General features: G+C 36.1%; 1 protein-coding gene across 6 annotated transcripts in view; it reads left to right on the top strand.

Annotated features, from left to right (window-relative positions):
- Gabpa (GA binding protein transcription factor subunit alpha) overlaps nt 1–20,719 on the top strand; it is a 32,301-nt gene extending 11,582 nt beyond the window's left edge. For 5 of the 6 annotated variants that reach the window (XM_048346374.1, XM_048346377.1, XM_048346373.1 and 2 more), the window contains exons 5-10: nt 1,789–2,034; nt 8,374–8,568; nt 12,622–12,675; nt 13,944–14,084; nt 14,330–14,522; nt 17,534–20,719. In XM_048346374.1, coding sequence (XP_048202331.1) covers nt 1,789–2,034; nt 8,374–8,568; nt 12,622–12,675; nt 13,944–14,084; nt 14,330–14,522; nt 17,534–17,762 — 1,058 coding nt within the window. In that variant the 3' untranslated portion in view covers nt 17,763–20,719. The remainder of the gene's footprint in view (nt 1–1,788; nt 2,035–8,373; nt 8,569–12,621; nt 12,676–13,943; nt 14,085–14,329; nt 14,523–17,533) is intronic. The other variant, XM_048346378.1, reaches the window with a different exon arrangement.
- Nucleotides 20,720–26,442: the final 5,723 nt, after the last annotated feature.

Here is a 26,442-nt window from a genome sequence, read left to right as displayed (position 1 = left end):
GTTGGGTTTTGTAAAATTAATACTCATTACTATAAATATCGTTTCATTGTAACATCTACACACACACGTATGTATATGTATATATTACTAAACTCACCCTCTTTTGCTTTCTTCATCAGAGACTGTTCTACTTTCTTATAAATTTTTAAAAGTCCATGGACTCGGGCTGGGAATATGGCCTAGTGGGAGAGTGCTTGCCTTGCATACTTGAAGCCCTGGGTTCAATTCCTCATCACCACATATATAGGAAAAGCCAGAAGTGGCCCTGTGGCTCAAGTGGTAGAGTGCTAGCCTTGAGTGGGAAGAAGCCAGGGACAGTGCTCAGGCCCTGGGTCCAAGCCTCAGGACTGGTAAAAAAGAATAAAAGTCCGTGGACTCTCACTGTAAATTCTAAAAAGAGTTGAGTTGAATCCAACTAATATGAAAATTACATTGTAGATTAAGAAATAGGCTCAGTAATTTTTTTAAATTCTCATTTTTGCCATGTAAATTTGAAAAAAATAGGTTTTTTTTAATGCCACCAATGATGATAATAGATTTTTTAACATAATTACCAGATTATTTCATAAAGGGCTACCTGATGCCATTTTGAATAAATACCATCTACAACTAAATAATTGCTTTTATGATTTTTATTTATTTTTGTCAGTTGTGGGGCTTGAACTCAGGGCCTGGGCACTATCCCACGGTCTCTGTGCCCAGGGCTAGTGTTCTACCACTTGAGCCACATGATATAATTTCTGAACATTTTAATATTTTTACTTGGGTAAATAGTAAGGAGGCTATATTAATAAATTGGTGTCATCTTTATATTTACCTTTTTATAGGAATTATCATTCTTAGCAAGTTTTTGCTAATGTTTGATCATCTTTAGAACTTGAATGATAAAAAATTTAATTTGTGACAAAGTCAAGATCATTTTGAGCACATGTACTTTGTTCTTTAATAAAGAGTGTTGGTAATTTCGGTTTGCTTAAGAGATTTTAGAATAATCAGCTACATTTATGCTAACGTAATTTTTATCTTTCATTCCATATTGGTACTTTTCAGTTTATCAGTGGAGTAAGAACTAGGACCTTTTTTCTAATGATGTTTACAATAAGTTTTGTGGGGCATGTGTCACGTGTGTGAATCATTATACTTAGTTGGCAGCCTGGTGAACAAATTCTTGGATATCTTACACTTGTATTTCTCAGATGTTAACTTTTTTTTCCCTATGGGTTAGGGGTCAGACTTAGGATAATACTCCATAACTGAGCTATGATCCCAGCTATCTCAGATGTTAACTTTTATCACAACTGTTTAAGGGTGAATTTGCAGACACAATCCCTTTCTGTTAATATATATATATTGTGTGTGTGTGTGTGTGTGTGTGTGTGTGTGTGTGTGTGTGTGTGTGTCTTTCAAAATACAGATCCTTTAGCTGGAGATGTAGCATAAAACTCTTGAATAAGCATGTATAAGACCCTTGGTTCATTCTCCAGCAACACACACACACACACACACACACACACACACACACACACAGAGAGAGAGAGAGAAAGCCACCACAAAGACTCCTTAATAAGACCACACTACAATTTTCACAACTAGGAAGTTAAGACAGTACTGCAGAAGTTCTACTGAATTACATTTATTGTTAGTGGGGATTTGTTAAATTCTTTAGATATGCTGGTTAAAAACACTTAAAACATAGGTTTTTCTTCTGCTATTTGGGAACATAAACTTCATTCTATTTTTTTGCGCGTCTTTTCATTTATATTTGTAATTTTTTTATTCACTGTTAAGGAATTGAGCCAAAGCTAAATATCCTTGAAATTGTTAAAACTGCGGAAACGGTTGAAGTGGTGATTGATCCAGATGAACACCAGGCTGAAGCAGAAGCCCATCTTGTTGAGGAAGCCCAAGTGATAACCCTTGATGGTACAAAACACATCGCAGCAATTACAGATGAAACCTCAGAACAAGTAACACGATGGGCTGCTGCACTGGAAGGCTACAGGAAGGAACAGGAACGCCTTGGGATACCCTACGGTAATTAACATGTATTGGCATTTGTTAGGTAGAATAAGTATTAAGCTTGACTTAGAAAACTAGAATGTTTAAGTTACAATTTGTTTTTGAACATTTGTACATTTTTTAACAGTCTTTTCCTTCTGTTTTTGTTTTTTGAACCATAATACATTTAAACATGTAAGACAAATGAGTATTGCCCTGGGTGCTAGGAATCCAGCTGAGTATTGCAAAAAAAAAAACAAACACCCAAAAAACATTACTGTCCTTAGGGTGTTCACAGTGTAGTTATAGAGAAAGAAGAACAATAAAAAGATAGTTTTCCAAAAAAAGGTAATGTAGAAGCTGTCAGTAACTCACAAATGGAACATGCTGAGAGAATGTTAAAGGAATCAGACTATATGGTGGCACATAGTGGTAATTCCAGCATTTAGGAAGCTTGGGCGAAATATTTATATAAGTTCAGATCTAGCCTTAGCTGACACAGCAAGACCATGTCAACAAAAAAGGAATATTGAAGGGATTATAGTGGTCTAATGGAAAATGAGGGGAGAGTTTATTATACACAAGAAACTACAGTGCAGAGAACATTTTAAATAGGAAATATTTGGAGCAAATGAAACAAGTGTAAGCATGCATGAATAATGAGAAGACAAGTGGATACGGTGATTCTGTAGCATTGCAGATCAACAGAAGTGGTAATTGGAAGATGAGTGTAACAGTGGTATATCTCAGACGTCGGAACAATTAAAGACTGGTTGGAAAGGAAAGGAGCATGTACTGTGAGCTGTGCAGTAGCAATTAATGGTCAGGTTAGCCTTGACTAGGTCATTTCTTTGGGAGTGGATAGGATGCGGTGGTTGAAATCAGTCACAGGCTAAGAAGATTGATTGGCAGATTATGAGGCAAGAGAAGGCAAATTGAAGTATTGATCTAACTTTGCAAGTTTGGGGGCTGAGGCAATAATCTGTACAAAAATGGTTGTCTGTGTAGTGTCATATTCCAGGCATCTTGTTAAATGCTGGGCTTATATGGACAGAGGCACAGAGTGTGTTTTCAAAAGCTTATTGGGGAAAGCAAGCTTGCTATATAAAAGATTCCTCAGTAAAAGTAGTAATAGCACTTGATTTTAAAGTGAAAACACTTAAGCTCAACTGGAAGTAGTCAACATAGTTTCAGGTCTACAAAATTTGGGCTGGAGGTGTTATATGGGACTCAGTTCATGTTGAGTTTGTATTTAAAGCAATAAGGTATATGTAGTGAGTGGAGAGAAAGGAAATGGAAGTACAATGTTAAACACTAGTTCTAAGTGCACACCCTTGGGCGAAGGAAAAAAAGAGGAAATAAGAAATAGATGAAGAGAGAGAAGAAAAATGAGAACATTACGTATGGTGTCACTGCTAAGGAAAAGTTTTAGGTGATCAAGACTCAGATACTGCTTCCACTCAAAGCATACTGGGTAGAATCAGAGTTATTGCTAAGTTTAGATCAGAGTTGCTGTAGAGAGCCGGGCATCAGTGGTTCATGCCTACAATCCTGGCTACTCAGTAGGCTGTGCCCTAGGAAATTGTGTTTTAAAGTCAGCCCAGACTCACTCCATCTCTGGTTAGCAAAATGCTGGACTAGAGATATGGCCTAAGTGATAGAGTACTAGTTATGAGCAAGAAAGCTGGGCAAGAGTGCAAAGCCCTGAGGTCAAGCTCTGATATACCAAAGGAGAAAGAGAAGAGAGGAGAGAGAGAGAGGGCGAGGGAGAGAGAGAGAAAGAGAAGAGAGAGCGAGAGAGAGAGAGAGAGAGAAACCACTTTAGAAATGGAGAACACTGATTATAAACTTTGTGATCCAAGTGGATAAAAGTGCTAGAAAAACATAATAAACGTTACACTGAGGATTCTAAGAGTTGATGGACACCTGAATGTATTTATAAAGTATTGTTTATTCAGTTGTTAATTAAAGTGAAATAAGGTTAAAAAAAAAAGCATTCTGAGGATGAGATATAGCCAGAAAGATGTGAGTGAAGAAAAGATAAGATGATAAAGTTGGCCATTGTCAGTATGTTCTGATTACCATATACCATTGTATTCACCCAATCCAGAATAGGTTTCCAGGGGCGGGAGGGATTACATCTGTACTGAGCATGTACAGACCTTTTCCCATCATTATTCCCTGAACAGTGTATTATGACAACTGTTACATAATGTTTACATTAAGTATTTTAAGTAAGTTACTTAGAGTTGGTTTAAATTACATGGAATGATGTGTATAGATTTTATGCAAACACTACCATTTTCTATAAGACTTTGAATGGCCTTATGTTAACAAGTTAAGAATCATCTTTTGAGTGGGGAATTGTTAGAAGGGAGCATAAAGTTTGAAGCAGTGTCTTACAGAGATTGCACTGCTGTATTTTTCATAAGAACTTCCTAGTAGTAGAATCATTTATAGAAAGTAATAAATAAAAGTAAATTGTAAGTAGCAAGATTATAACTTTGACTCCAAGTTCCTACCAGTTGTATTATTTACTTAAGAAAAAGCTCATTGTAAAACACTTGAAATTTGTTATTGATTTGTTGTTTTGGTTATGAAATCGTTACTTGCCAGAAAGATTTACATGTGATTACTATTTTATGTTTCTCTTTGCATACATCATTCCTTGACTGATTTCTTAACTTTGAGCAATATTGAAATACGATTAATTCTAGTCTTCTACTTTTAGTTTGTTTGAAACATTGATCCACGGTTGAAAATCTTCTAAAATTCATTTCACATGCAGTCTTATATCTTGGCAGCAGTATAGAGCCATTTCAAGCCATTTCATTTATGTGTGGAGATACAAATACAAATAACTATATACATATATACATATGTATTTAACTGTATATACATGTATATGTACATGTATATATTTTGTGTGTATTCATATATATAAGTATATGCACATAATGCACATGAGATTTTCTTCCTACTGCCTTTTGTCATCAGGATATATATGTATATATATAATATATAGATATAAGACTCATGTAAGTACATGGATACATGCATACATATATAATATATAACTAGATCTAGTGTGTTTTCTTGCTAATTTTTCTCAGTGTTTTATCTCAAACATCAGACTGAGGATGAAATTACTGTTAATAAATATATAGTGGTGTATAGTCTGGTCAAATAAAGAGGCTATACGAAGTGCTAAAATTGATTACAAGAGCTAGAGGCATGGTTCAAATGGTAGAGCTCCAGCCAAGCAAGCAAATCTGCGAGTGCGAGGTCCTGACTCAAGCCTCAGTGATACACACACACACACACATCTTAACTAAAAGTAAAATCAAAGTCAAACTACTTGCTCTGTATTAAATAAAAATAATGAAAAGATATCATTGCTCAGGTTATTTTTAATATTCTTTCTGTTTGAATAATTGCTAAGAATCAAACTGGTAGCCAAGCACCAGTAGTTCACACTTATAATCCTGGATACTCAGGAGGCTAAGAGCTGGAGGATCATGGTTCAAAGCCAACCTGGACAGGAAGGTCTGTGAGACTCTATTATCTCTAGTTATTAATCAGCAAAAAGCTGGGCTTGTATTGTGGCTCAAGTGATGGATTGCCAGTCATGGGAATATTGATTCTAGTTTTTAGGTATATTTATTTTCTTCCCCCCTCCCCTTCTTATTTACTCTTTCTGTCTTGCTTTTATTTTGGTTTGGTGATGGTATGAATCTTTTTCTCTCATGTTTTATTATATATGTATTTACTATAATATAATTTAAATGAATAACCATATCACTTTAAAGAAATCCTTTCAATTTTTTCATAGGAATTTTTTTTTAATTGTAAAGACAAGGTACAGAGCTGGGAATGTGTCTTAGCGGTAAAGTGCTTGCCTGCCATGCATGAAGCCCTGGGTTCTATTCCCCAACACCACAAACAAAAAGCTGAAAGTGGCTCTGTGGTTTAAGTGGTAGAGAGCTAGCCTTGAACAAAAAGAAACCAGGGACAGTGCTCAGGCCCCGAGTTCAAGCCCCAGAACTGGCAAAAACAAAAACAAACAAAAAACCCACCTGTTAAAAAAAAAAAAAAGTGACGTCCAGAGGGGTTATAGTTACATATGTCAGGTAATAAGTACATTTCTTTTGGAACAGTGTTACCCCTCCCCTCATTTTCTTCCAGTTTTTTTCCCTCCCAACCTTCCTGTCCCCCAAGTTGTATAGTTCATTTCCAACATAGTGTCTAGGGAGTCTCACTGCTGAATTAGTTCACTTTGTAATCCTTTCATTTTTATATTTAAACTTCTGTCTGAAATCACCACTGTCAAAGCAAGGGGTTCTATCTACAGGGAAGAATTCTATCACTTCTTATTGGTATTCCCTGGGCAGATAAATCCAGTCAGTTTCTCCTTTATTAAATTTATCATCTCTTTGCTATTTTCAGAAAGCTAATTGAAATCTCCTACCTGTGTCTATCACTTCATGCATGCATGCATGGTCTCTTATAATTTTATCTTTTAATAACTTTTTGTATTCATTTCACTAGCATCTTCATATATAGCCTACCAGTTTGACAAACCAGAAGTCCTGATACTATTTATGAAAACAAATAGGTTAATATATTTTCCTGGCTTATTTAATCTTAATTATCTCTCCATTTTGAGCTTTTAGATTCTTAAAGGAGGCTTCAAGATAGATTTTCTAACTTAAACCATTCTCATGTTTTCAGGTTAGTACTAGAGAACTGATCTTTTTTTTTTCTGAATGTGGGGGTGGGGTTTGTTAGCTTTTTTCTTTTATTTTTGTTTTTCCTACTTATGTCTAATATCCATTCTCTTATACTGGACTGCTGTTGGTTTGAGGAAAACTATTTTTTAGCTTTTTTGTTTGTTTGTTTGATCTCATGCTTTCAGTGGCTACTTTCCTTGGCTGTATTCGTGGTTTTTAAAATATGCTTAGACTAGATCAGATGTCCTTTGCCATTCTTCTGCACAGAGATAGAAGTCTTGTACTTTGTGTGTGTGTGTGTTATTTTATGTTGCCCACACTGGCCTCAAAGTTTGGGTCCATCTACACTGACCTCCTGAGTAGCTAGGATTACAGGTGTAAGTCCTATATCCATTGTCTTAAAGCTTTTACTATTTTGTTTTCACCCAGTATATTGTGGAGTCTGTGAGTATATCTTGTCTCTCCTAGTTTTGTTACAAACACACATGATTTTTATTGTTATTATTTTGCTATTTAGTTGTGCTTTTCTTCCTCTGTACGAAATTTTACTGCCATCTTTGTAGAATGCTTCTTCCATTCATCCTTTGTGGAAACATTTAGTAAAAAAAAAATCCTATGACTATTACCCTGTATTGATATATTTAATTTACTTTTACTACATAAAGTGTCACTACATAAGTACCTGTTATTTTTTAACTTATTTTTTTATTAAGTCACATTCATTTATTGGATATATAACTTCTATGTGAACAATCATCATCTTAAAGCTGTTTTAATTAGAATTTATTAAATATACATAAATACTGTGTTCATATGGGTGCTAGGAAAATAGTGAGGTAATATTTATATAGCTAGCCATCTGTTTCAATTAAAATTTTAAATTCAATTAAATACTAATGAATGATGGGCAAATGAAATTATTTGGGTATGCCTTTTTGTAAATTTATGAGATGTATGTACAAGGCACTGTGAGGGACTCTGAAGGTAGTTTTCAAGTCACAGTCCTTACAGTTAAGGCAGATATCTTGTAGAGACAGCTGAATAACCTAGGTAGTAAGTAAATTAGCTTATAAGTGCCACCATACAAGTAAGTGTAGGAGCAACTAGGCTTTTGTAGAAAGAAAAGGAAAAAAAGTACATTGTTCAAAATTTCTGAGAGCAAGCTTAGCTTCCTAGATTCCTATTACAGTTTTTTCAATGTACCTAATCAGACACTCCTACAAAATAATATTTTGAGTGGGATGTTTACTCTAGTAGCTCCAAGATGGTTATATAATTCTTTCAATTTGCCCCTTGAAGAACCATTTTATTATTTGTTTTTCTTGATAAAATTCCACACCAAGTATAGAATCAACTGACTCCATCAAAAATTTAGTCTGAGAAATTGAAAAGGAGATGAGGGAAAAATGTATTATAAAAACATTACTTATGAATTCACTTCACTTGAGGAAAAAACTGTGTAGGTTTAAAAAATTTTTTTTTCTTTATTGTCAACCTGTGGTACAGAGAGGGGTTACAGATTCATATGAAAGGCAGTGAGTACAATTCTCTGTGGGTTTTATATGTGTACCTATGTATTGACAAGTTAAATGTAAGTACAATATCTAACATGGACCTAGGCTAAAGGTAATATTTTTCTTTCTAGATCCTATTCAGTGGTCCACAGACCAAGTCCTGCATTGGGTGGTTTGGGTAATGAAGGAGTTCAGCATGACTGATATAGACCTCACCACACTCAACATTTCGGGAAGAGAATTATGTAGTCTCAGCCAAGAAGATTTTTTTCAGCGGGTTCCTCGGGGAGAAATTCTTTGGAGTCATCTGGAGCTACTTCGAAAATGTATAAAATTAGTTATCTATTTTCATTGTAATTTAAGAATAATTTTATTTCTTTACAACTTTATCTTCTAGTTCATTGCCAAAAGTAATAACAAGCAGTTAGTAATCAGTTAACCAATAATAATTTACTATATAAGGCAGTGCTGAGAACGCTGTATTACCTCATTAGTTCCTGTAATCCACACATCATAACTTTGCCTGTTTTTATGTAGGGAACTAAAGCTTCAAGATCTCCACAGAATGACAGAACTGAGTGATAGAGAAGGGATTCTAACCCAAATTTGTACTAGACTCCCAAGTTCTTTTTTAAATTTGAAATGTGTCTTGCTGTGTGTTGTTCAGGGTGTCCTCAAACTCATCATCCTCCCGGCTCACACTGCAGTAGCTGGGATTACATGTGTACAATACCAAGACTAGCTAGAATCAAGTGCTTAAATCAGATGCTATGGTCTATTTGTGGCCTTTTCATATATTCCATGCTTTGCTGTGTCATCAGGCAGTTCTACCATTTATTGCTCTTCTAGAACATTGAGATCATTTTTCACAAATGACTTCCATAGGTGTTTTTTTTGTTTGTTTGTTTTTTTGCCAGTCCTGGGCTTGGACTCAGGGCCTGAGCACTGTCCCTGGCTTCTTTTTGCTCAAGGCTAGCACTCTGCCACTTGAGCCACAGCGCCACTTCTAGCTGTTTTCTATATATGTAGTGCTGGGGAATCGAACCCAGGGCTTCATGTATACAAGGCAAGCACTCTTGCCTCTAGGCCATATTCCCAGCCCCTTCCATAGGGTTTTAAGCGAAAGAAGCTTAAGTCTCTGCCCACAATTTTTAATTGGAACCTACTGGTTATAAGTCTTTCCACTTGTAACTTGTGACAGACAATATGATGAAGTGACCTTGTAGAAAAAATTAGAAGAGCTTGGCTGCCAAAATGTTGAAATAAATGTAAATTGTTTGAACTTTATCTTAAATTTTAGTGACTAAACAACTACAAACCATTTCCTTAGCACTGACATGTAGAAATATTTTATAGACATGCTAGCCTGATCCCTATAGTTCATAGTTAAGACTGAACATACTTTTGTAGCAGTTATGAATGATAGTGTAAAGGTCCATTTATATTTTGTTAAACTGTACACCCAGAGAGGGAGAGCTGTGGTGGAAGAATCTTTCACAGTAATTTAATGTTTTTACCCAACATACTGTCATTGCTTTTGAATGTAAGAGTTTTGCTAACAGTCTTTCTGTAGCACTTAGCCATAGTTGTGCTCTTCTGTGGACTCTTTTTAGAAGCCTTTATATAAAACTCATGAAAAGGCTGACTACAAAGTTGGACGTGGGCCCTTCTGTAATCCTAGCTACTCAGACAGCTGGCTTGAAGCCAGCCCAGGCAGAAAAAAAAAGTCTTTGAGACCCCATTTCCAAAATAACCAGCAAAATTCTAGTCTGGAGGTGTTTCTCAAGTGGTAGAGTGTTAGTAGATCCAACAAGCCCAGAGTTCTAACTCTGTTATGAGCAAAAAAGACAAGAAAAGAATCATACTTAGAATTGATTTCCAGTTTCAGTTCTTACAGATAACTCAGATGTCTCATTTGAAATTTTTTCATTGGTTTCACATGTTTTCTGCAGGGTATTTCAGTTGAATAAGGTGCATTATGGATGGTTTCGGGTTCTTGATTTGAATCTCATTTTACTAGAAAAATTTCTAGTAGGAATTCTCAAGGATACACCAAGAATGGTGAGAGCCTAGTTTTCCCCAAATTCCTACTTTAACTCTTCATTGTGTCTCTTTCTGGTTCTACTAATGCTTCTCAAACTATAAAGTGCACTCATTCATACACTTTCCTTAGTCAGGCCAAAGATTCTTCTCTATCTTCCTGTTTTCCATGTAGTGGAGCGCGAATCCCAGAGAAAAACTCTGTTCTGCAATTGCTGCTTTGTTTTCAAAAGCAGCGAAGCCCCACAAGGTGTTTATCCTAGATAAGCACCCATAAAATTTCTTGCTTGTCTAGCTGTGTTTCTTTGCCCTGCCCTGAGGGGAAGTCTTATTTGACTTGAGAATGTAAGACTCAGTTCAGCCCCCTATCTCCGAATGGGGTTATTTGGGCAGTCTAGTACTCTGTCCCTTTTATAGAGCGAAATCTGCAAGCTATATCTGAAAGACACTAATTCCTGGTACAAAACTGTTATTAACCTAGCCTCAGTATATTCATCCTCAGTGATCTATCAAGAAGCAGCGCTGAAGAGAGCTTTATTTGCAGACAAACTTTTCCAATACCCACTTGAGCTACCACCTGCATTGCTTCCCTTTATGTTGACATTTTATCCACTTTGTTCTTTACTTGAAAGGAATATTAGGAAATGTTCCAGTACTCCCAGTTATAAACTAAGCTTCTTAATGTGAAGGTCTGTCTTCTGTCACTAAAGGCATAGGACTCAGTTTGTTGATGGTATTCTTTAAGAAAAAAGAATTGCTTTACACCTTCAGTGCCTAGTGTTTTTTTTCAGGACTTTGCTTCTGAGGACTCTCCTTTCTTTGTGCATGGCCAGTATTTGGTGGCTTCTGGGGAAATGTGATAATCAGAGTGCCTACGTTTTCTTGAACTAAATTTTCCTCTGTTCCCATGCCCTCCTTTTCTATTTGGAGAGTTCTCCATTCTATCTGGAGAGTTCTCCAGGAACTACACCAAACTCAAGTCTGAGAATCGGGATTTAGAAGCTGATTTATGAGTTGGTCCTTCTTGTGATGCTTACCTTCTCGCTTATCTCTTTTGAGGCTAGGGGACCTCCATTTATTTAGTGATAAATGGAACCGTTTCAGTAGAATTCTCTGGTGTATGTTGAAAATTCTGATGAAAATCTATGATGAACCTAAGGTACGGATGATTCTTAAAGGGAGACAACATTTTTGGGGTAGGTTACTCAGAACCCAAGGTCCAAATAAGATAGTTAACAACTTCAGCCTACTAAGTTAATTTTGTACATTTTAGAAATGTTTTCTTTTAATTCTTTTCAGGTGGTAGTTGTTGGCATCTCATTTAGACATGAAATTAATATTTAGAGATGTAAAATAATTTATCAAAATCATAGAGTTAAGATCTGAATGTAGTTTATAATTAGCTACTAAATAAGCTGAAATATTAGGCAGCAATGATGTGTAATTGTGGTTTCACAGGTAAAAAACAGTGTTGAGGGTGAGAAAGTAACATGAATAATAAATGGTTCTGTGAAGTGTTACATGAAGACATTATACAGTATAAATCTTAAATTGAGAGTCGTGTTTAGAGACATAGAAATTTACTTAGCTTAATTGTAACATTTAAAGTTTTATTAGATCTGTAGCTATCTTCAAGCAATAGCAAAGTTGCAAAATTAAGCAGCTTTGTTTAAAAGTGGATTCTATAGCCAGGTGAGAATGGCTCAGACCTGTAATATTCTGGAGGTTGAGCTTTGAGAGCTAAGGATGGCAGTTCAAAGCCATCTCAAGCAACAAAGTCTGTGAGACTTTGATTTCCCATTAACCATCTAAAAACAAGAAGTAGAACTGTGGCTCAAATGCTAGATCACTGTCCTGAGTGAGAAAGCTAAGGGCCCAGACCCTAAGTTCAAGTCCCCTAGTACAAGCATGCACACACACATACAACTCCCCACGCAAAAATGGATGTTTTAACAATTCAGAGGAAGTCTTTTGTGAGTAATATGTTTGTAAATATTCTGGTGTGTAATGTCTCTTTGATCTGATCAGGGCTTCATGTAGATTAGATAATAGACATAGGTACAGATGTTTATATTTAGAAAACCATGGTGCTTTGAAATAATTTCTGAACACTAGAGGAAGAGTTTTTTTTCTATGTTACATCTCTTAAAGGCATCTTTGCCTTACAAAGTAACCGTCATGTATTTCTCAAAGATTTTATCCCAGTAAGTTTCATTTTAATAATTTTGTTTTTGTTTTCTTTAATTTTGTGGTTTTTCTAAAATGACCATATTAATTAAGCTACTTCACTGGTTGTAATTCTGGTTTTAAATAAAAGCTATCTTTTGTGTGTTCTTCAGATGTATTGGCAAGCCAGGAACAACAGATGAATGAAATAGTTACAATTGATCAACGTGAGTTTTCATTGCTATAATACTTGCTTATAAGATTAAGAAGACATGTTTTTATTTGATACTATAAACTATAAAAAGTATGAATGAAAGATTTTACATATACAATGAAAGTATTAAGACTACTATATTGTATATCATAAGAAATAAAACTAGCTGGGCGCTGGGCACTCACACCTATAATCTAGCTACTCAGGAAGCTGAGCTCTGAGGATCATATTTCACCATGAGACTGTAAGTCCAATTAACCACCAGAAAACTGAAAGTGGCACTGTAGCTCAAGTGTTAGAGCCATTAGCTCAGGGACAGAACCCAGGCCCAGAGTTCAAGCCCCACCGCTGACAAACCAAAGAAAGAACACTTATTTCAGGTTCTCTATGTCAATCCTATTGGACTCTTTCTGAATGGGGAACTGACTATTCTCAACTTGATATATGCTCTCTGTATATTTTGTATTTCATCCAACTGTGTAGCCATAAACATCTTATAGCATTATTTTGTACATGTTTAAAGCTTTGGGGTACAATGGTAATGAGTATAACTTTTCATGGCTTGCTTTGTTTTGTTTAACCTGTAGAAGAACCAGCGGTTTGTTTTTATACTCAACTACTGCTAAGCAGTGGTTCTTTAAGTCCCATGATTATCATTGAGTGAGTACAGCATCATAGGGTGTCTACCCTTTCAACATTAGTAGATAGTGCCGAACTCAAAGTGATTGTGTCAGTTCCTATTCTCAGTAGTGGAATTTAATTGCTGGGTGCTAGTGGCTCTCAGGAAGCTGAGAGCAGGCAGACCAGGATTTGAGGCCTACTCTGGCAGAAAAGTTCACCAGGACCTACTTTCAAAACAAAGCCAAGCTAGAGTCATGGTTCAAGTGGTAAAGTGCCAGCTGAGCTAGTGTGAGGCCCTGAGTTCTAACTCCAGTCCCACTAAAAAACAAGACAAAAAAAAAACCCACAAGAATTAAACAATTCTTAAACCATTTATATGAACAAATGTGTTGGTACTGTATTTGTCCAGTATGTGTGCACTGTATTATTACATCAACAGGAAATTATTTTTCACTAAGCTAGCATTCACAAACCACAACATAAACATTATACTTTATTGTCAGGAATGGAGACATTTTTATTCAAAACTGTTGTGATGCTGTCTTACAATATAGTCTATTATTGATGTAATTAGAGGAACAGTTAAATTGATATGCCTTTTAAGAACTTTTTCACTTTGTATTAGGGGAAAAAAATCATTCTCCCTGTCTTTTCATGTAGCTGTGCAAATTATTCCAGCATCAGTGCAATCTGCTACACCAACTACCATTAAAGTTATAAATAGTAGTACAAAGGCGGCTAAAGTACAAAGAGCTCCAAGAATTTCAGGAGAAGATAGAAGCTCACCTGGGAATAGAACAGGTATCTTTTCATTAACTTGTATTTATAAAAATTTTCCAATCACGTATGCTTTGTCATTTTACTCATTGTATAAAATGTGAATATGTGAATATGAATTGTTTTTCTGGCTGTATTTAAGCAGTACTTATAAAAACAGAAATTTGGTTTTTGCCGTTGCTGAGTTCAATACCAGGATTTCCGTGTGTTGCTTTGCCTTGTGTTAATTTATAAGTGTTGGCTAGTAATTGTTTCTTTCTTTAATTTAGGGAACAATGGTCAGATCCAACTGTGGCAGTTTTTGTTGGAACTTCTTACTGATAAGGATGCTCGAGACTGTATTTCTTGGGTTGGCGATGAAGGCGAGTTTAAGCTAAATCAACCTGAACTGGTTGCACAGAAATGGGGACAACGTAAAAATAAGCCTACAATGAACTATGAAAAGCTCAGTCGTGCATTAAGGTAACCATTTCTTCCTCCTTTTTCCTGATGTCCATCCTTTCTAAAACATAGCTTATTATTCTACATGTAAACATTGTTATATAATGTTAAAATGTTTGTTTATGTTTTTAAAAAGGCTAAAAGTTATATGTGTTATGTTTGAAAATACCGTTTAAAGAAAATCTTACTAGTAATCTTTAAGATTATACAGCCTTTTAAAAAGATGATTTGATGATTATTTTATTAGATTTAAGTGTAGAACACCTTGTTCAAAATCAACATGCTTCACTTTTGAACTTTTTATTTACTTGCATACCAGATAATGGTGATGTCATTTGTGCAGTTAACTTGAGTTAGTATAAATTTTGGCATTGTCAATATCATTTTCTGTTTTTGCAGTCAAAATTGATTGCTTTTCAATTACAAAATTGATTACTTTTCTTATATCTGTGAAACTCTGAATAGCCAATAAGAAATTGAATTAAATCATTTGCAATTTTCCATACGCAGTATGAATGTTTTTTACGTAACTTACTATCAGAAATTATACTTAATACAAAATGGAAATACACTGTGTCTGAGAGGGAGGAGAATAAGGATGTCATAAGATTATGTATAAGTTTTTAGAGTGAATACAATATAGTTCTGTAATTTACCTCTGTATTTGTAAATAATATACTTTGATTGTTTCATATATCACCTGCCATTTCCTATGGAATTTACACTGAGAGATTATGACTTAGCTCTATTCACTATAAAAACACACTCCATTCTCTTATCCTAATATAATAATACAGAGATTTTGATCATATTGGTATTCATTGTTAAAAGATTGTGGCCATTACATAGTTAACCATAATTATTTTTCTTTTGCTCACTTAGGAGCACATATGAGCACTTATGAGCAGATGACAGTGGCTCATACTAATAATCCCAACTATTTAGGAGAGAGAGATTTAAGGATCATGACCTGAAGATAGGGCAGAAAAGTTCTCGAGACTTTTTTTTTTGCCAGTCCTGGGGCTTGGACTCAGGGCCTGAGCACTGTCCCTGGCTTCTTCCCGCTCAAGGCTAGCACTCTGCCACTTGAGCCACAGCGCCACTTCTGGCCGTTTGCTGTATATGTGGTGCTGGGGAATTGAACCCAGGCCTCCTGTATATGGCCACTAGGCCATATCCCCAGCCCATCGAGACTCTTATCTACAGTTAACCAACAAAAGGTTAGACTAGAAGTGTGGCTCAGAGTGCCAGTCTTGATTGGAAAAACCTGAGCAAGGTCATGATGTCCTGAGTTCAAGCCCTGATACCAGCACAAAAATAACTAAAATGCTTAGTTCTCATTCTGCTTAGCATTTATCAGTCTTAAACACTTTAGCAACTAACCAAAGATCTTCTCTGCATAATCAGTATTAGAGCAGCCATTTTAGGCAGTTGATGCAGAGTATTTGCATTACAAGTCCTCTCAAAACAACAGAAAGAAAGCCTTAATGTAGGCGGATGTGCTCAAAGCAGGCGAAACCACTCAGACGCACACTTCAAAAACTAGCTAGTGAAGGATGCCTTGAAGTCTGGCTGTGCAGCCTTGCCAGCCTAGCCACTGCAAGAGTCACTGAGTTCAAACTCCAGTACTGGGAATAAGACAAAAGCCAAAATCCTTTTCCTTCACTATTTTTCTTCACTATATTCCTTTTTCCCTGGGTGTCTATTTATTACAGGCTATGTATTAATGTAGTGATTTTCTTAAGAAGTTGAAATTATTACAGAGTTTTAAACTGAATAACAATTTGATGGTTTGTACTCTGAGATTGAAATTCTAATTGATAGAAAAGAAAACACAAGACTGTGTTCATACCTGTTCCTATCTCTGCTGCGAAACCAGTTGTAACTGTTGTATGTCTGTTCTGGAATTGGAGAACATATATAATTTCCTGAATGTATGTCACTTTTTTCATTAATGGATTCTTAGCTAAGCTGAATGACTTGAAGAATAAATCCTGCTGTTAGTTTCTATCACAGGTAGTTTTTACAAATAATTCTATTTGTAATTTTTATTTATTTATTGGTCATTTGGCATTGCAATTTTAAAATGAAGGTTTCATAAACTACTAGTCATGAAAAGAGTTTGGCTTACCTTTTTTACTGCCCCATTGTTGGAATCATCTGTGCATAAGTAAGCATCTGTTTTTCAAAGTAAATATATGTCCACTGGGTTCCATATGTATAGGAAACAGCAGTAAACTAGACCACTGTAGAAATTTCCTCAAATCTGCTTCTGTAGATTTAGAAACTTACTGGGTTTCTTTGTAATGTCCTTTTTTTTGTGTTCTTCTAGCCTGTGTTTCTTCAAATCCTTTATTTCATTTGAAACCCCTACTGTGTTTTTATAATTTCTTTGAAATTTTGGAACTCTTTTATATAGTACAGTGATAAAGATGAAGTTATACTACATCATAGTGGATTTTACATAAGAGAGAAGCGGGTATCATAGAATATTTATTTATTTTTTTAAATCTAGATTCTTATTAACAGCTTATGTTTCATAGAGCACTAACTATACCTGTCACTGTGCTGAGCACTTTATATAATGTTTATATATAAAAGCTTAGAGGAAATGCCCCTTTCCTGTGGTCACAGAGGTGGTAATAAGTCTAGATGCACTAAGCTTTGAGACTCACCTTTCTGACTTAAAAGCTCTTGTAAATTTTACTGCTACTCCCAAAGTTTTTATTTTTTTCTTGTTTTGTTTAATAATTGTGTTTGTTTTCATGTCAGTGTTGTATCATAGTTGTTGAAAGTTGTTTTAAAAATTTAATATACAGGTTTTGGAGTATTGATCATTGAAATTTTAGTGAGTAATATTTTGAGAGTTTCCTTAGATGATAACATCAAATATTCACTGTAACTGCAGTGTTAACTGCTGTTGTTCTGGGTGCAGTTCTTAATTAAGCTTCTGCTTATGGAATAGTCTGAACTGTAAGACATCCAAATTTGTTATTTTTATATAGTCCTAATGTGATTTTCTCTTTTAAAAGGTATTATTATGATGGGGATATGATTTGTAAAGTTCAAGGCAAGAGATTTGTATACAAGTTTGTCTGTGACTTGAAGACTCTTATTGGATACAGTGCAGCAGAACTGAACCGATTGGTCACAGAATGTGAACAGAAGAAACTTGCAAAGATGCAGCTCCATGGAATTGCTCAGCCAGTCACAGCTGTAGCCCTGGCTACTGCTTCTCTACAAACAGAAAAAGATAATTGAGTAAGGCCCAGGACTTTCTGGGAAACTAAGGTCTTTCTTAAATATTTAGAGCAAGCAGTTGCTCTTACCTTTATTACTAAATTTGAATCTTCTTTTATTTCTAGATTGTACAATCCGATGCATGATTTTTTTTATAAATATTTCATACTCTTGTGAATTTGGATCTTTTTACTTTGAGCATATATTTTACAAAATGCATATGTTAAAGGATCGCTACAACTATCTGCAGGGAAAGCAGGTTCCTTGTGGGATAGTTGGTTAACAGTCAGAAAAGCTAAAGTGGTCAGTATTAATGCCTAGCCCTACCAAAAATAGCCAGTAGCACCTGAAGATAAAAAAGGTGACGCGTCTCCAGGAAACAGTCTGGCTTATCTGTTTTTTTAAATACTGCTGTTTCCCTTCTCTGCTACTTTAGATGTTGCTTTACATAGAACCAGAAAATGGACTCGCTAAGCTAAAGCATGTATGCCTGTTTCATCTAATCAAGCAGAGTTAAGATGTTCATAGAGGATAAAATTATAATAATAACAAATTACTAAACTAAGATTATGAGGTTATTAAAATAATTTACCTATTTGCAAGAAAAGCATGATAAGTTGACTGGCAAAAGAGCAGTGCTGAAGAAGAATGAGATCCAGGTTTAAATCTAGTTTAAGCCATTACTGATGGTTTTCTGTGAAGATGATTCATTGTGTTAGACCAAGAATTTAAGTTATTTTGAGAGAGGCATTCTAATAAAACAGCTATTGCAAAAAAAAAAAATCTGAATTTATCTCTGTTTTTCCTGTCAGAGATTATAAAAGCCAAAAGAAGTATACCTCAGCTAGAAAATAAATTTGGTATAGTTTGGTATAATGCCTTTAAAAAAATATATATTACTCTGTAGCCAGCTCATGTAGCACCACTCATGTATTCTGATAAGTTAAGTATTTTAGGTCAGGTAACCCTTTCAAGATGTTAGTAAGTTACTTTAAATGTTTATGAGAGGGAAACCTAGTCTCCATTATTGGCAGTCTTCTCTTTAAAGAAAAACTTCCCCCTTCCTTATTTTTTTCCTTTTGAATCATATATGTATGTACAAATATCTATTATATGTCCAATTGACCATACCTATACACATATATATATGAAGGCTTAAAAATATTCAAAAGGACAATTATTAAATTACTTTTAGTTAAATAATCTGTATGTGAAATTCCTTACTACAAACTAACACTAAACAGAGATAGCTTTAAAAAAAAAAGTCTCTCATTGTTTCTACAATGTCATGTGCAAGTCAAATGTGAGACTGGGTAGAGCTTTTGTAGCAGAAAGGCCACTCCGAAGATAATCCTTTCTATACCTCTCTTATCATTTCCTTTGAAATTCATCCCCAGAGCAGCTTTAGAAGTTGCTTTTCACTGTTGATTAGGAGGGGTCAGGTACTGCCAGCACTAAGCGGTGCCTTAAATGAGCACGATAGTCAGAATCTTAGGGACGGGAAGACAAGGCAGGTCTGATTTCCTTATCTGGTAACTTTAAGTCATTTTCAATACTCGCTACAGGATTTCAAACTGCACTGTTACTTCATTTATACTGTATAAGGCCGTTAAGATTCTGTAGTAAATACCTAACAAAAATTAAATCTGTATCTTTCATTTATACCTTTTTATAAGTACAGAAAGCTGATTGACGAATTATTAGCACTCATTTGGGCACCATGGCTTTAAGAATGTTCAAATAGAATGTTACAACATGTAACAGTATATAGAAACCCCTAACATCTGGTCACAGTAGCAGCTATCAAAGTTTTGCACCATCCCTTTAAGTCATATGGAATTGATAAGTCATTTCTTGTTTTAAAAGAAAATACTAAAGTATAATCTGGTATCTCAAGAGCTTAAGAATCTTGACTTTTAGATTTGAAATTCTTTTGATACATTATGTTTTAGCAAAGAAGACAACAGATTTTATATCTCAAATTCCTTGTATGTGTTTTGAAGGAAAGGAATAAAAACAAACTTTTTTCTCCTTTAAGCATTCTTCAGATGCTTTTTATCTTTTTTTGTTAAACTGTTTTCCCCCTTGGGAAGTTTTTGTTTCGTTCTTTGTTGTGTGAAGAGTTGTGGAGTGTGTTTAGATGCTCCTTATTTTTCACTTCTCCCACCATCTCACCATCATTTTATGCACCATTACAGCTGACATGTCTCATTTTTCCAATTGATTTAAGAAGCATTTTCAGTACTATGTCTCAACGGAAAAATGAAATATTCTGTTGCCCTTATTGAGGTGACAGTTTCCTATTAACCGTAACTGTTAAGAAACTATAATTCATGCTTAGTTGTTTTTTTTCCCCCTGTAGAATGATATATTCAAGGAAAACAGACATATTGTTGATCATCTTTTGTACTGAGTACAAAATAATGAAATGTTCACTTTTGTCTTAAAGCTGTCTTTTTTCTTGCGAAGTTTATATTTGACCAACTTCCATACTGTCTTGCTAGCTTGAAAGTTTGTGTTGGCACTGGAAAAAATCAAACACATAACACAGAATTGCCATGTGTGGTTGATCTTCACATACATCAATTGATTCCATTCATTTTGGTATCAATCTGTGTCAAATTAGGAAAATTAATTGTTTTTTCCCTGGATGAACGGTAATACCCCAGTATGATATTTCTTTTTAAGGGCTGTGCCTCCACATATTTTTGGTGAGGTCTGCTGTTTTCTGCATTCATCATTTTTGCTACTTTTATAAAGAACTATGTATCTTTGAAATAGCACAAGAATGTTTAAAAATTCTTAATTACAAAAGCAGCTTAATGTCTTTAGACCTAAAGCATATAAAAATATGGATACTTCAATATTTCATTAGTTTCCAGGAAAAAAAAATACTCGCAATCTTTTGTAAAAGGAGGAGGATTTTTGCATACATTTTTACTCTTTAAATAAAGACGCTTATACTCTCATAATAACAATTATGTATTTCTTTGTGTTTTTGTAATTTTACATAAAACAGTTATTTTCTATTTTTACTCAGATAAAAATATTTGTGCATAAAATGTAAAAATAGTAAATGAGAAAAATAAAACTATTATACAGTATATTCCTGTGTTGAAAGTTCTTTCTATGCTTTATGGGTTTTTTTCTGAAAACAATCTCAAATTCCGGGCGTATTTGAACGGATGAAATTTTGAGTCAACTTCTGATGCAGTGTATGTGATTCCTTTTATATTTCTCTACCTAAAAACTGGTGATTCTGAGTACACATTCACTCTCCCTCCCCTAATAACTGAAAAACAAAAATACCCTATTGGTTTGGGAAGGACAGGTTCACTACACCAAAAGTAGAGGAGAGTCTCTCAAAATTAGTGGAATCTCACCCACAAACCCAAACTGCATTCTAAAAATATAAAGTAGTAGAGGGACTAGGAAAACTGAACACTACTCAAAAAACAAGCCGGATCCCGAGCTTGCTTTTGCTTTCTGAAACAGGGTCTTGGCTGTGTGTTGCGGGCTTTCCCAGAGCACACTTCCTTGGTGTGGTTAGCCTCAGACTCCCGACCCACCTGTCTAAGCTGTCCAAGTGATGGATTGGCACAAGTGTGCCACCACACCTGTCCCTGTTGGCTGACATTTTCTGTTTCATTAAAAAAACGCTGAGCAGGACATTCAACCATTAGTTTGTTGAGATTTCAGGGCTAAAGTCTTGTCATTGAAGTTTTGAAGAATTTATTGAAGAGGAAGTTGGAAAGATAAGAGGTAAAATTATCCAGTTACATCTAGGGTTGCAATATTTCATGATATGTATTTGGTAAACTTGCATGCTGGGGTGGGGGAACTGCCCGACATTGAGAGTTGCAAAGTTTTCTTCATGAATCTCTGTAAAAGAAACAATTAGCACATCTCAACCTACTGAGAAGCAGTCAGTGCCATGTATCAATGGCAAAAAAATGTATTTTCAAACATTGGCCATCAGGTAGTACAAGACCTGGAACCTGAGAGGAACACAGCTGAGAGTTACATCCCATCTCATTGTCTGGAATGAGGCTCCAGGATACAACAGGAGAACAGGGTGTGCAGACCGCATGGAATTCCAAGAAAGTGGGAGTCCACATGGAAGGCCAAGACAGTGGGAGTTCTCAGAGCAGAGAAAGTTGTGGAGAGAACTCTGGGAACCAATCGCCCAGGAAAGAATCTTCAGTCAGGACATGGGACTGAGGATACTTGTCCCTACCAGCTAGAGAGGGAAACTCATTAGGGAGACACTGAACATTAAAGTTGGATCCAAAGCTGTTCTATATTAATTGCCTACTAATTTTCATAATTAAAAAACCTTAAACTGCAAATGCAGGAATCAATGGCATAATTATGGCCAATATGTTTCCCAAAGTAAGAACAAAATACATGGACCACTTGTTTCTCATATCCATTAACATACATGTTTACAGTATTTTTTGTTACTTGTATTAGAATTGGAATTTTTTCCCCTCAGGTCAAACATTACGATATACATACAGTGGTTATTTGAATGGATGTCTAACCTGTGAATGGGGAAGAAAGCATGAATAGGGAAGTATTTTGTGATTTATGGATTCCACTTTAACTTTTTCCAGTTGATATCACTGTGGCAACGACATCCCAAATGTCCAGCATGAAGCAGAAGGAGGAAAGTGATGCAAACCTAATAATGTGCCTCATTCGTGAGGACACGTTTTGGAATGAGGCTGCATGTGTGTGTTGGGGGCTCTGGGGGGGCGGGTGAGGGAGGGGGAATAGAACTCTACGCAAATGGTGGCTGAGTGAACGCAGCCACCTGAGTTCATAGCATCAGTGAGGGAAACAACCAGTCAATGGTTTGGGAAGCTGGTGAAATTGCTGATCTTTGCATGGACATAGCAAGTGAATCCTCCCTGCATGGCGATGATGCAGCCCTGCTTACGGCCCTTCTTGAAAAGTTGCTCTGCTGTAGAAATTTCTGGCTAGCGGCTGATGTACCATTTTTTCTTTCCGCAAGTTTCCAGGAGTAGTTAGGGTTCACAGTGTTGGAACAGTAACAGGAATTAGGATAAAAATGTCTACCTAGACACTTTATGGCCTTAAAGTAAATACGATGCCCTTCAATTCCATTGGCTGCGTAAGGACTCACATTTTCACTTGTTAGTTTAAAGGGAAAGGGAAAGTGAGGTAGGTAACTAAACATTTCCTCAACAAGCACCCCCTGAGTACTGTTTCTACAATTGAAAAACAGCTGTGACAAGCCTGCCACAGATGTATTCATTAACACTCCCTGCAGAGTCTTGTAAATGGGAGGGCCCACAAGTGTTTTCTGTTAGGAATCTGCGTGCACACAGCCATGATTTTCAAGGGTAGATGAATGAAGAGAAGAATGTGGGGAGAATGCAGTCAAGAATTCAATGCATATTCTACCAAGTTAAGAAAAGTATGGGAAGAGGTAGATTGGGATGGATGGATTCAGAATGTTGAAAGAGGTGACATTGATCAAGACACATTGTCTTCATAAACTGCTGAATAGCAACTCCTTTGTACAACTAAAGCTAATAAAAAAGCAATCATTGAGAAACCCTCAAGTTTGGGGGATTAAACATTATTAAACAGCTTGCATGTCAAAGATGAACTTCTAGAGATTCTAAAATATTATGAAGTAAATGAAAATAAAAATGCAATTTATGGAAGTGTGTGAAAGTTGCTAGAAGGAAATTTGTAACATATTACAAGAAAATGAAAATCTAAATCAAATTGAAACCTCTAGTGCATCTAGAGAGAGAAGAATAAAGCTCAGGAGAGCAGGATAAAGTGGGCACATATATAATCCTAGCTACATAGGAAATTAAAAAAATAGGACCTATGTCCAAGCACAGCACTAGAGACAGGAGTCAGGTGGACTTTGCTGGGCTGGCTTCAAACTAAGATCCTCCAAGTCTCATCTTCTTGAGTAGATGGGAAGTGGATCTTGGTGGTACCATAAGCAACCCCTGAGGGCAGGGGCAGATGGTTAATTCTCCTAATTCAGCTTTATTTTTCTTAAACTTTATGCCTTTTGAATCTCAGCTTGTCAGTTGTGGTTTGTAAGTAGTAGGAGTTTATCCTTTGTGCTTGTTGATATTTGTTTTGACAGCTTTTGGAATAGCCGTATTAGTGGTTGCTTTCTGGATGATTTTTCAAATCTGAAGTTTTTTTTGTTTTAAAAGTTCCTGAGAGGATGACTTACTGAAGTTATTAGAAGACTTGCAACACTGTTGAATATACTGTTGACAGAGTTTTATTGTTGTTGTGTTTTGTTGTTTTCCTGAGACAGGGTCTGGCTCTGTCACACCTTCCTGCTCTCACTAGTCCAGGCTAGCCTCAGATTCTTAATCTTATTGCCTCAGTTTGAGATCCCCAAGTTTGGGATTACAGGATTGTGCCGTCTCACTCAGCCAATGTGTTGTGTGTGTTTTTCAATCTTCTGCCTAATCAACCCTGGGATAAGTATCCTACCTCTAGTCTTAAGCCAGAAAGCACTAGGATAGAGAGCTAGTGATAAATAGGAGTTTTTAATAGGTTCCATGGGGTTGGGGGGAGCAGAGACTTGAGAACTGTGAAACAGTGGAAGAGCTCACTGTCTTTTGAAACAAGAGTTCATGACCACTAACCAGCAGCTAAACCTAAGTATAACAGCTGGGACTGCTTTTCTTAGAGAAAAAGATCACATTCCACAGACGTTCAGGTATGTAGTTACTTTGCACCTAACTTGTTTTGACATATTCTGCTCCTACCATATGTCATGTTCCATAATCCTTTTTATTCTTTCGAGATGATTATTTACTTTTTAACTTTTAATACTTTTTCCTTATTGAAAAACAAACACAAAATAATCACCAATCCTTTTTGTAACATTGTCACCTGTCCTGGTTTCTGAATTTGTCCTCGATCAAAGAACAATGACATCACACAAGTCTCCAGACGAGAGAACATCCTCACTTGATAGGGAAGGAAATCGAGGTGCCAAAACTTTGCCAAGTCCACAAGTGTACACCATGGATTGGTAGTGGTGGCAAAGTCTAGTCTAGAACTATCTGGCTGCAAAGATAGTGCTGTCTCCCCAATCCATGTGTTGGTTTTTGGTATAAGAAGGCTTAGGGATTTCACAGCTCCTGTACACTGCCAAGCAAGCAGCTCTGTGGCATTCTGTACGTGTAGCACTTCAATAGCTAAGGCTAGGGGACTTAAAATAGTCTTAAGATGGTGTCTGGCACTTAGGATGTTCATTTAATGCAACTCTCTGTGTGTCTGTGTTGTGAGTGTGACTGTGTATCTCTATATTCAGACTCACATGTGTACCCTATGCACAAAGTCCTCTGAGAAAAAAGTGCCCAAGTTCTCTCTAGTTGGCAACATACAGAAACCTGCAATTGGAGGGAGGGGGGCATGAGGGACAAGGCAACAAACAGTACAAGAAATGTATCCAATGCCCAACGTATGATACTGTAACCTCTCTGTACATCAGTTTGCTAATAAAAAATTTGAGAAAAAAAAGGAACCTGCAATTTATTGTTTTCAAAAGAAATACACTACTGAAAGCCAATTACAGGAAAATTAGTGTATAAGATGATACCACTTTTTGGTTAAAAAAGATCTCCCATTCTATGGGCTTTCTATGTTCTTTGCCCCCTCCATACATCTAGCAAAATTGGGACTGGAAACATACACTGATTGTATTTACCTTTCCATGTCTCCTGTTACTTGATTAGGAGATTGATTAGCTTAAGCTCATATTGATAGCACTAGAAGTTCGGGAGTCATGATGAATTTTAGCCAGCAAATCCCTCCAATGCATTCATGGCTTTGTTTCATGCATCAGATGGTTTTTTTTTTTTTTTTTTTTTGGCCAGTCCTGGGCCTTGGACTCAGGGCCTGAGCACTGTCCCTGGCTTCTTCCCGCTCAAGGCTAGCACTCTGCCACTTGAGCCACAGCGCCGCTTCTGGCCGTTTTCTGTATATGTGGTGCTGGGGAATCGAACCTAGGGCCTCATGTATCCGAGGCAGGCACTCTTGCCACTAAGCTATATCCCCAGCCCCATACATCAGACGGTTTACTTGTATCATTGTATGTAGAAACTTACCATTTTACTAAGTGTAAGAAACTCACTTGAAGAAAAGTTTCCACTTTTGCATGAATTTTGTTGCTGGAAATGTCAGGCGCATCACACATAGAAAGGTCTAAAAACAGCATGAAACTAAAGCAAGACTATGGATTTTAGAAAAATAATTGTTCCCTATGGTATCGATGTTTTTTCCCCAGGACCAATTGCTATACCAGAAGTAAAATTCCTTTCTATTTTCTTGGCCTTCCCCCAGTGGTAAGATCTAGCAGGAATGGAACTTTGAAAGAGAAAATCACTGTGGATTTCTGACATAGCTTTTCTTTTTTTTCCCTGGTGCTTCTGACGTTACCAGTTTGGCAAAATATTTCCCTCTGAGGGTTTAACATTCCTAAGCATTTCCATTCCCAAAAGAGGGGAAAGACAGTAAGTTTGGATACAAATTTAGAATGTGTTTCAGTACTCATAAGAAATTTACAAGATGTTCAATACAATGTCTTAATGGGTTGTTTGTTAATATTTTGTGCTGGTACTGGTGTTTGAACTCAGGACCTTGTGCGCTTGCTGAGCACTTTTTGGTCACACCTGGTACTCTA

This window comes from Perognathus longimembris, chromosome 5 (genome assembly GCF_023159225.1).
Source record: "Perognathus longimembris pacificus isolate PPM17 chromosome 5, ASM2315922v1, whole genome shotgun sequence".
In the NCBI taxonomy this organism is placed as follows: Eukaryota; Metazoa; Chordata; class Mammalia; order Rodentia; family Heteromyidae; genus Perognathus; species Perognathus longimembris.
The sequence above is the reverse complement of the archived record's forward strand: the minus strand, read 5'-3'. Positions and strand labels throughout refer to the sequence as shown.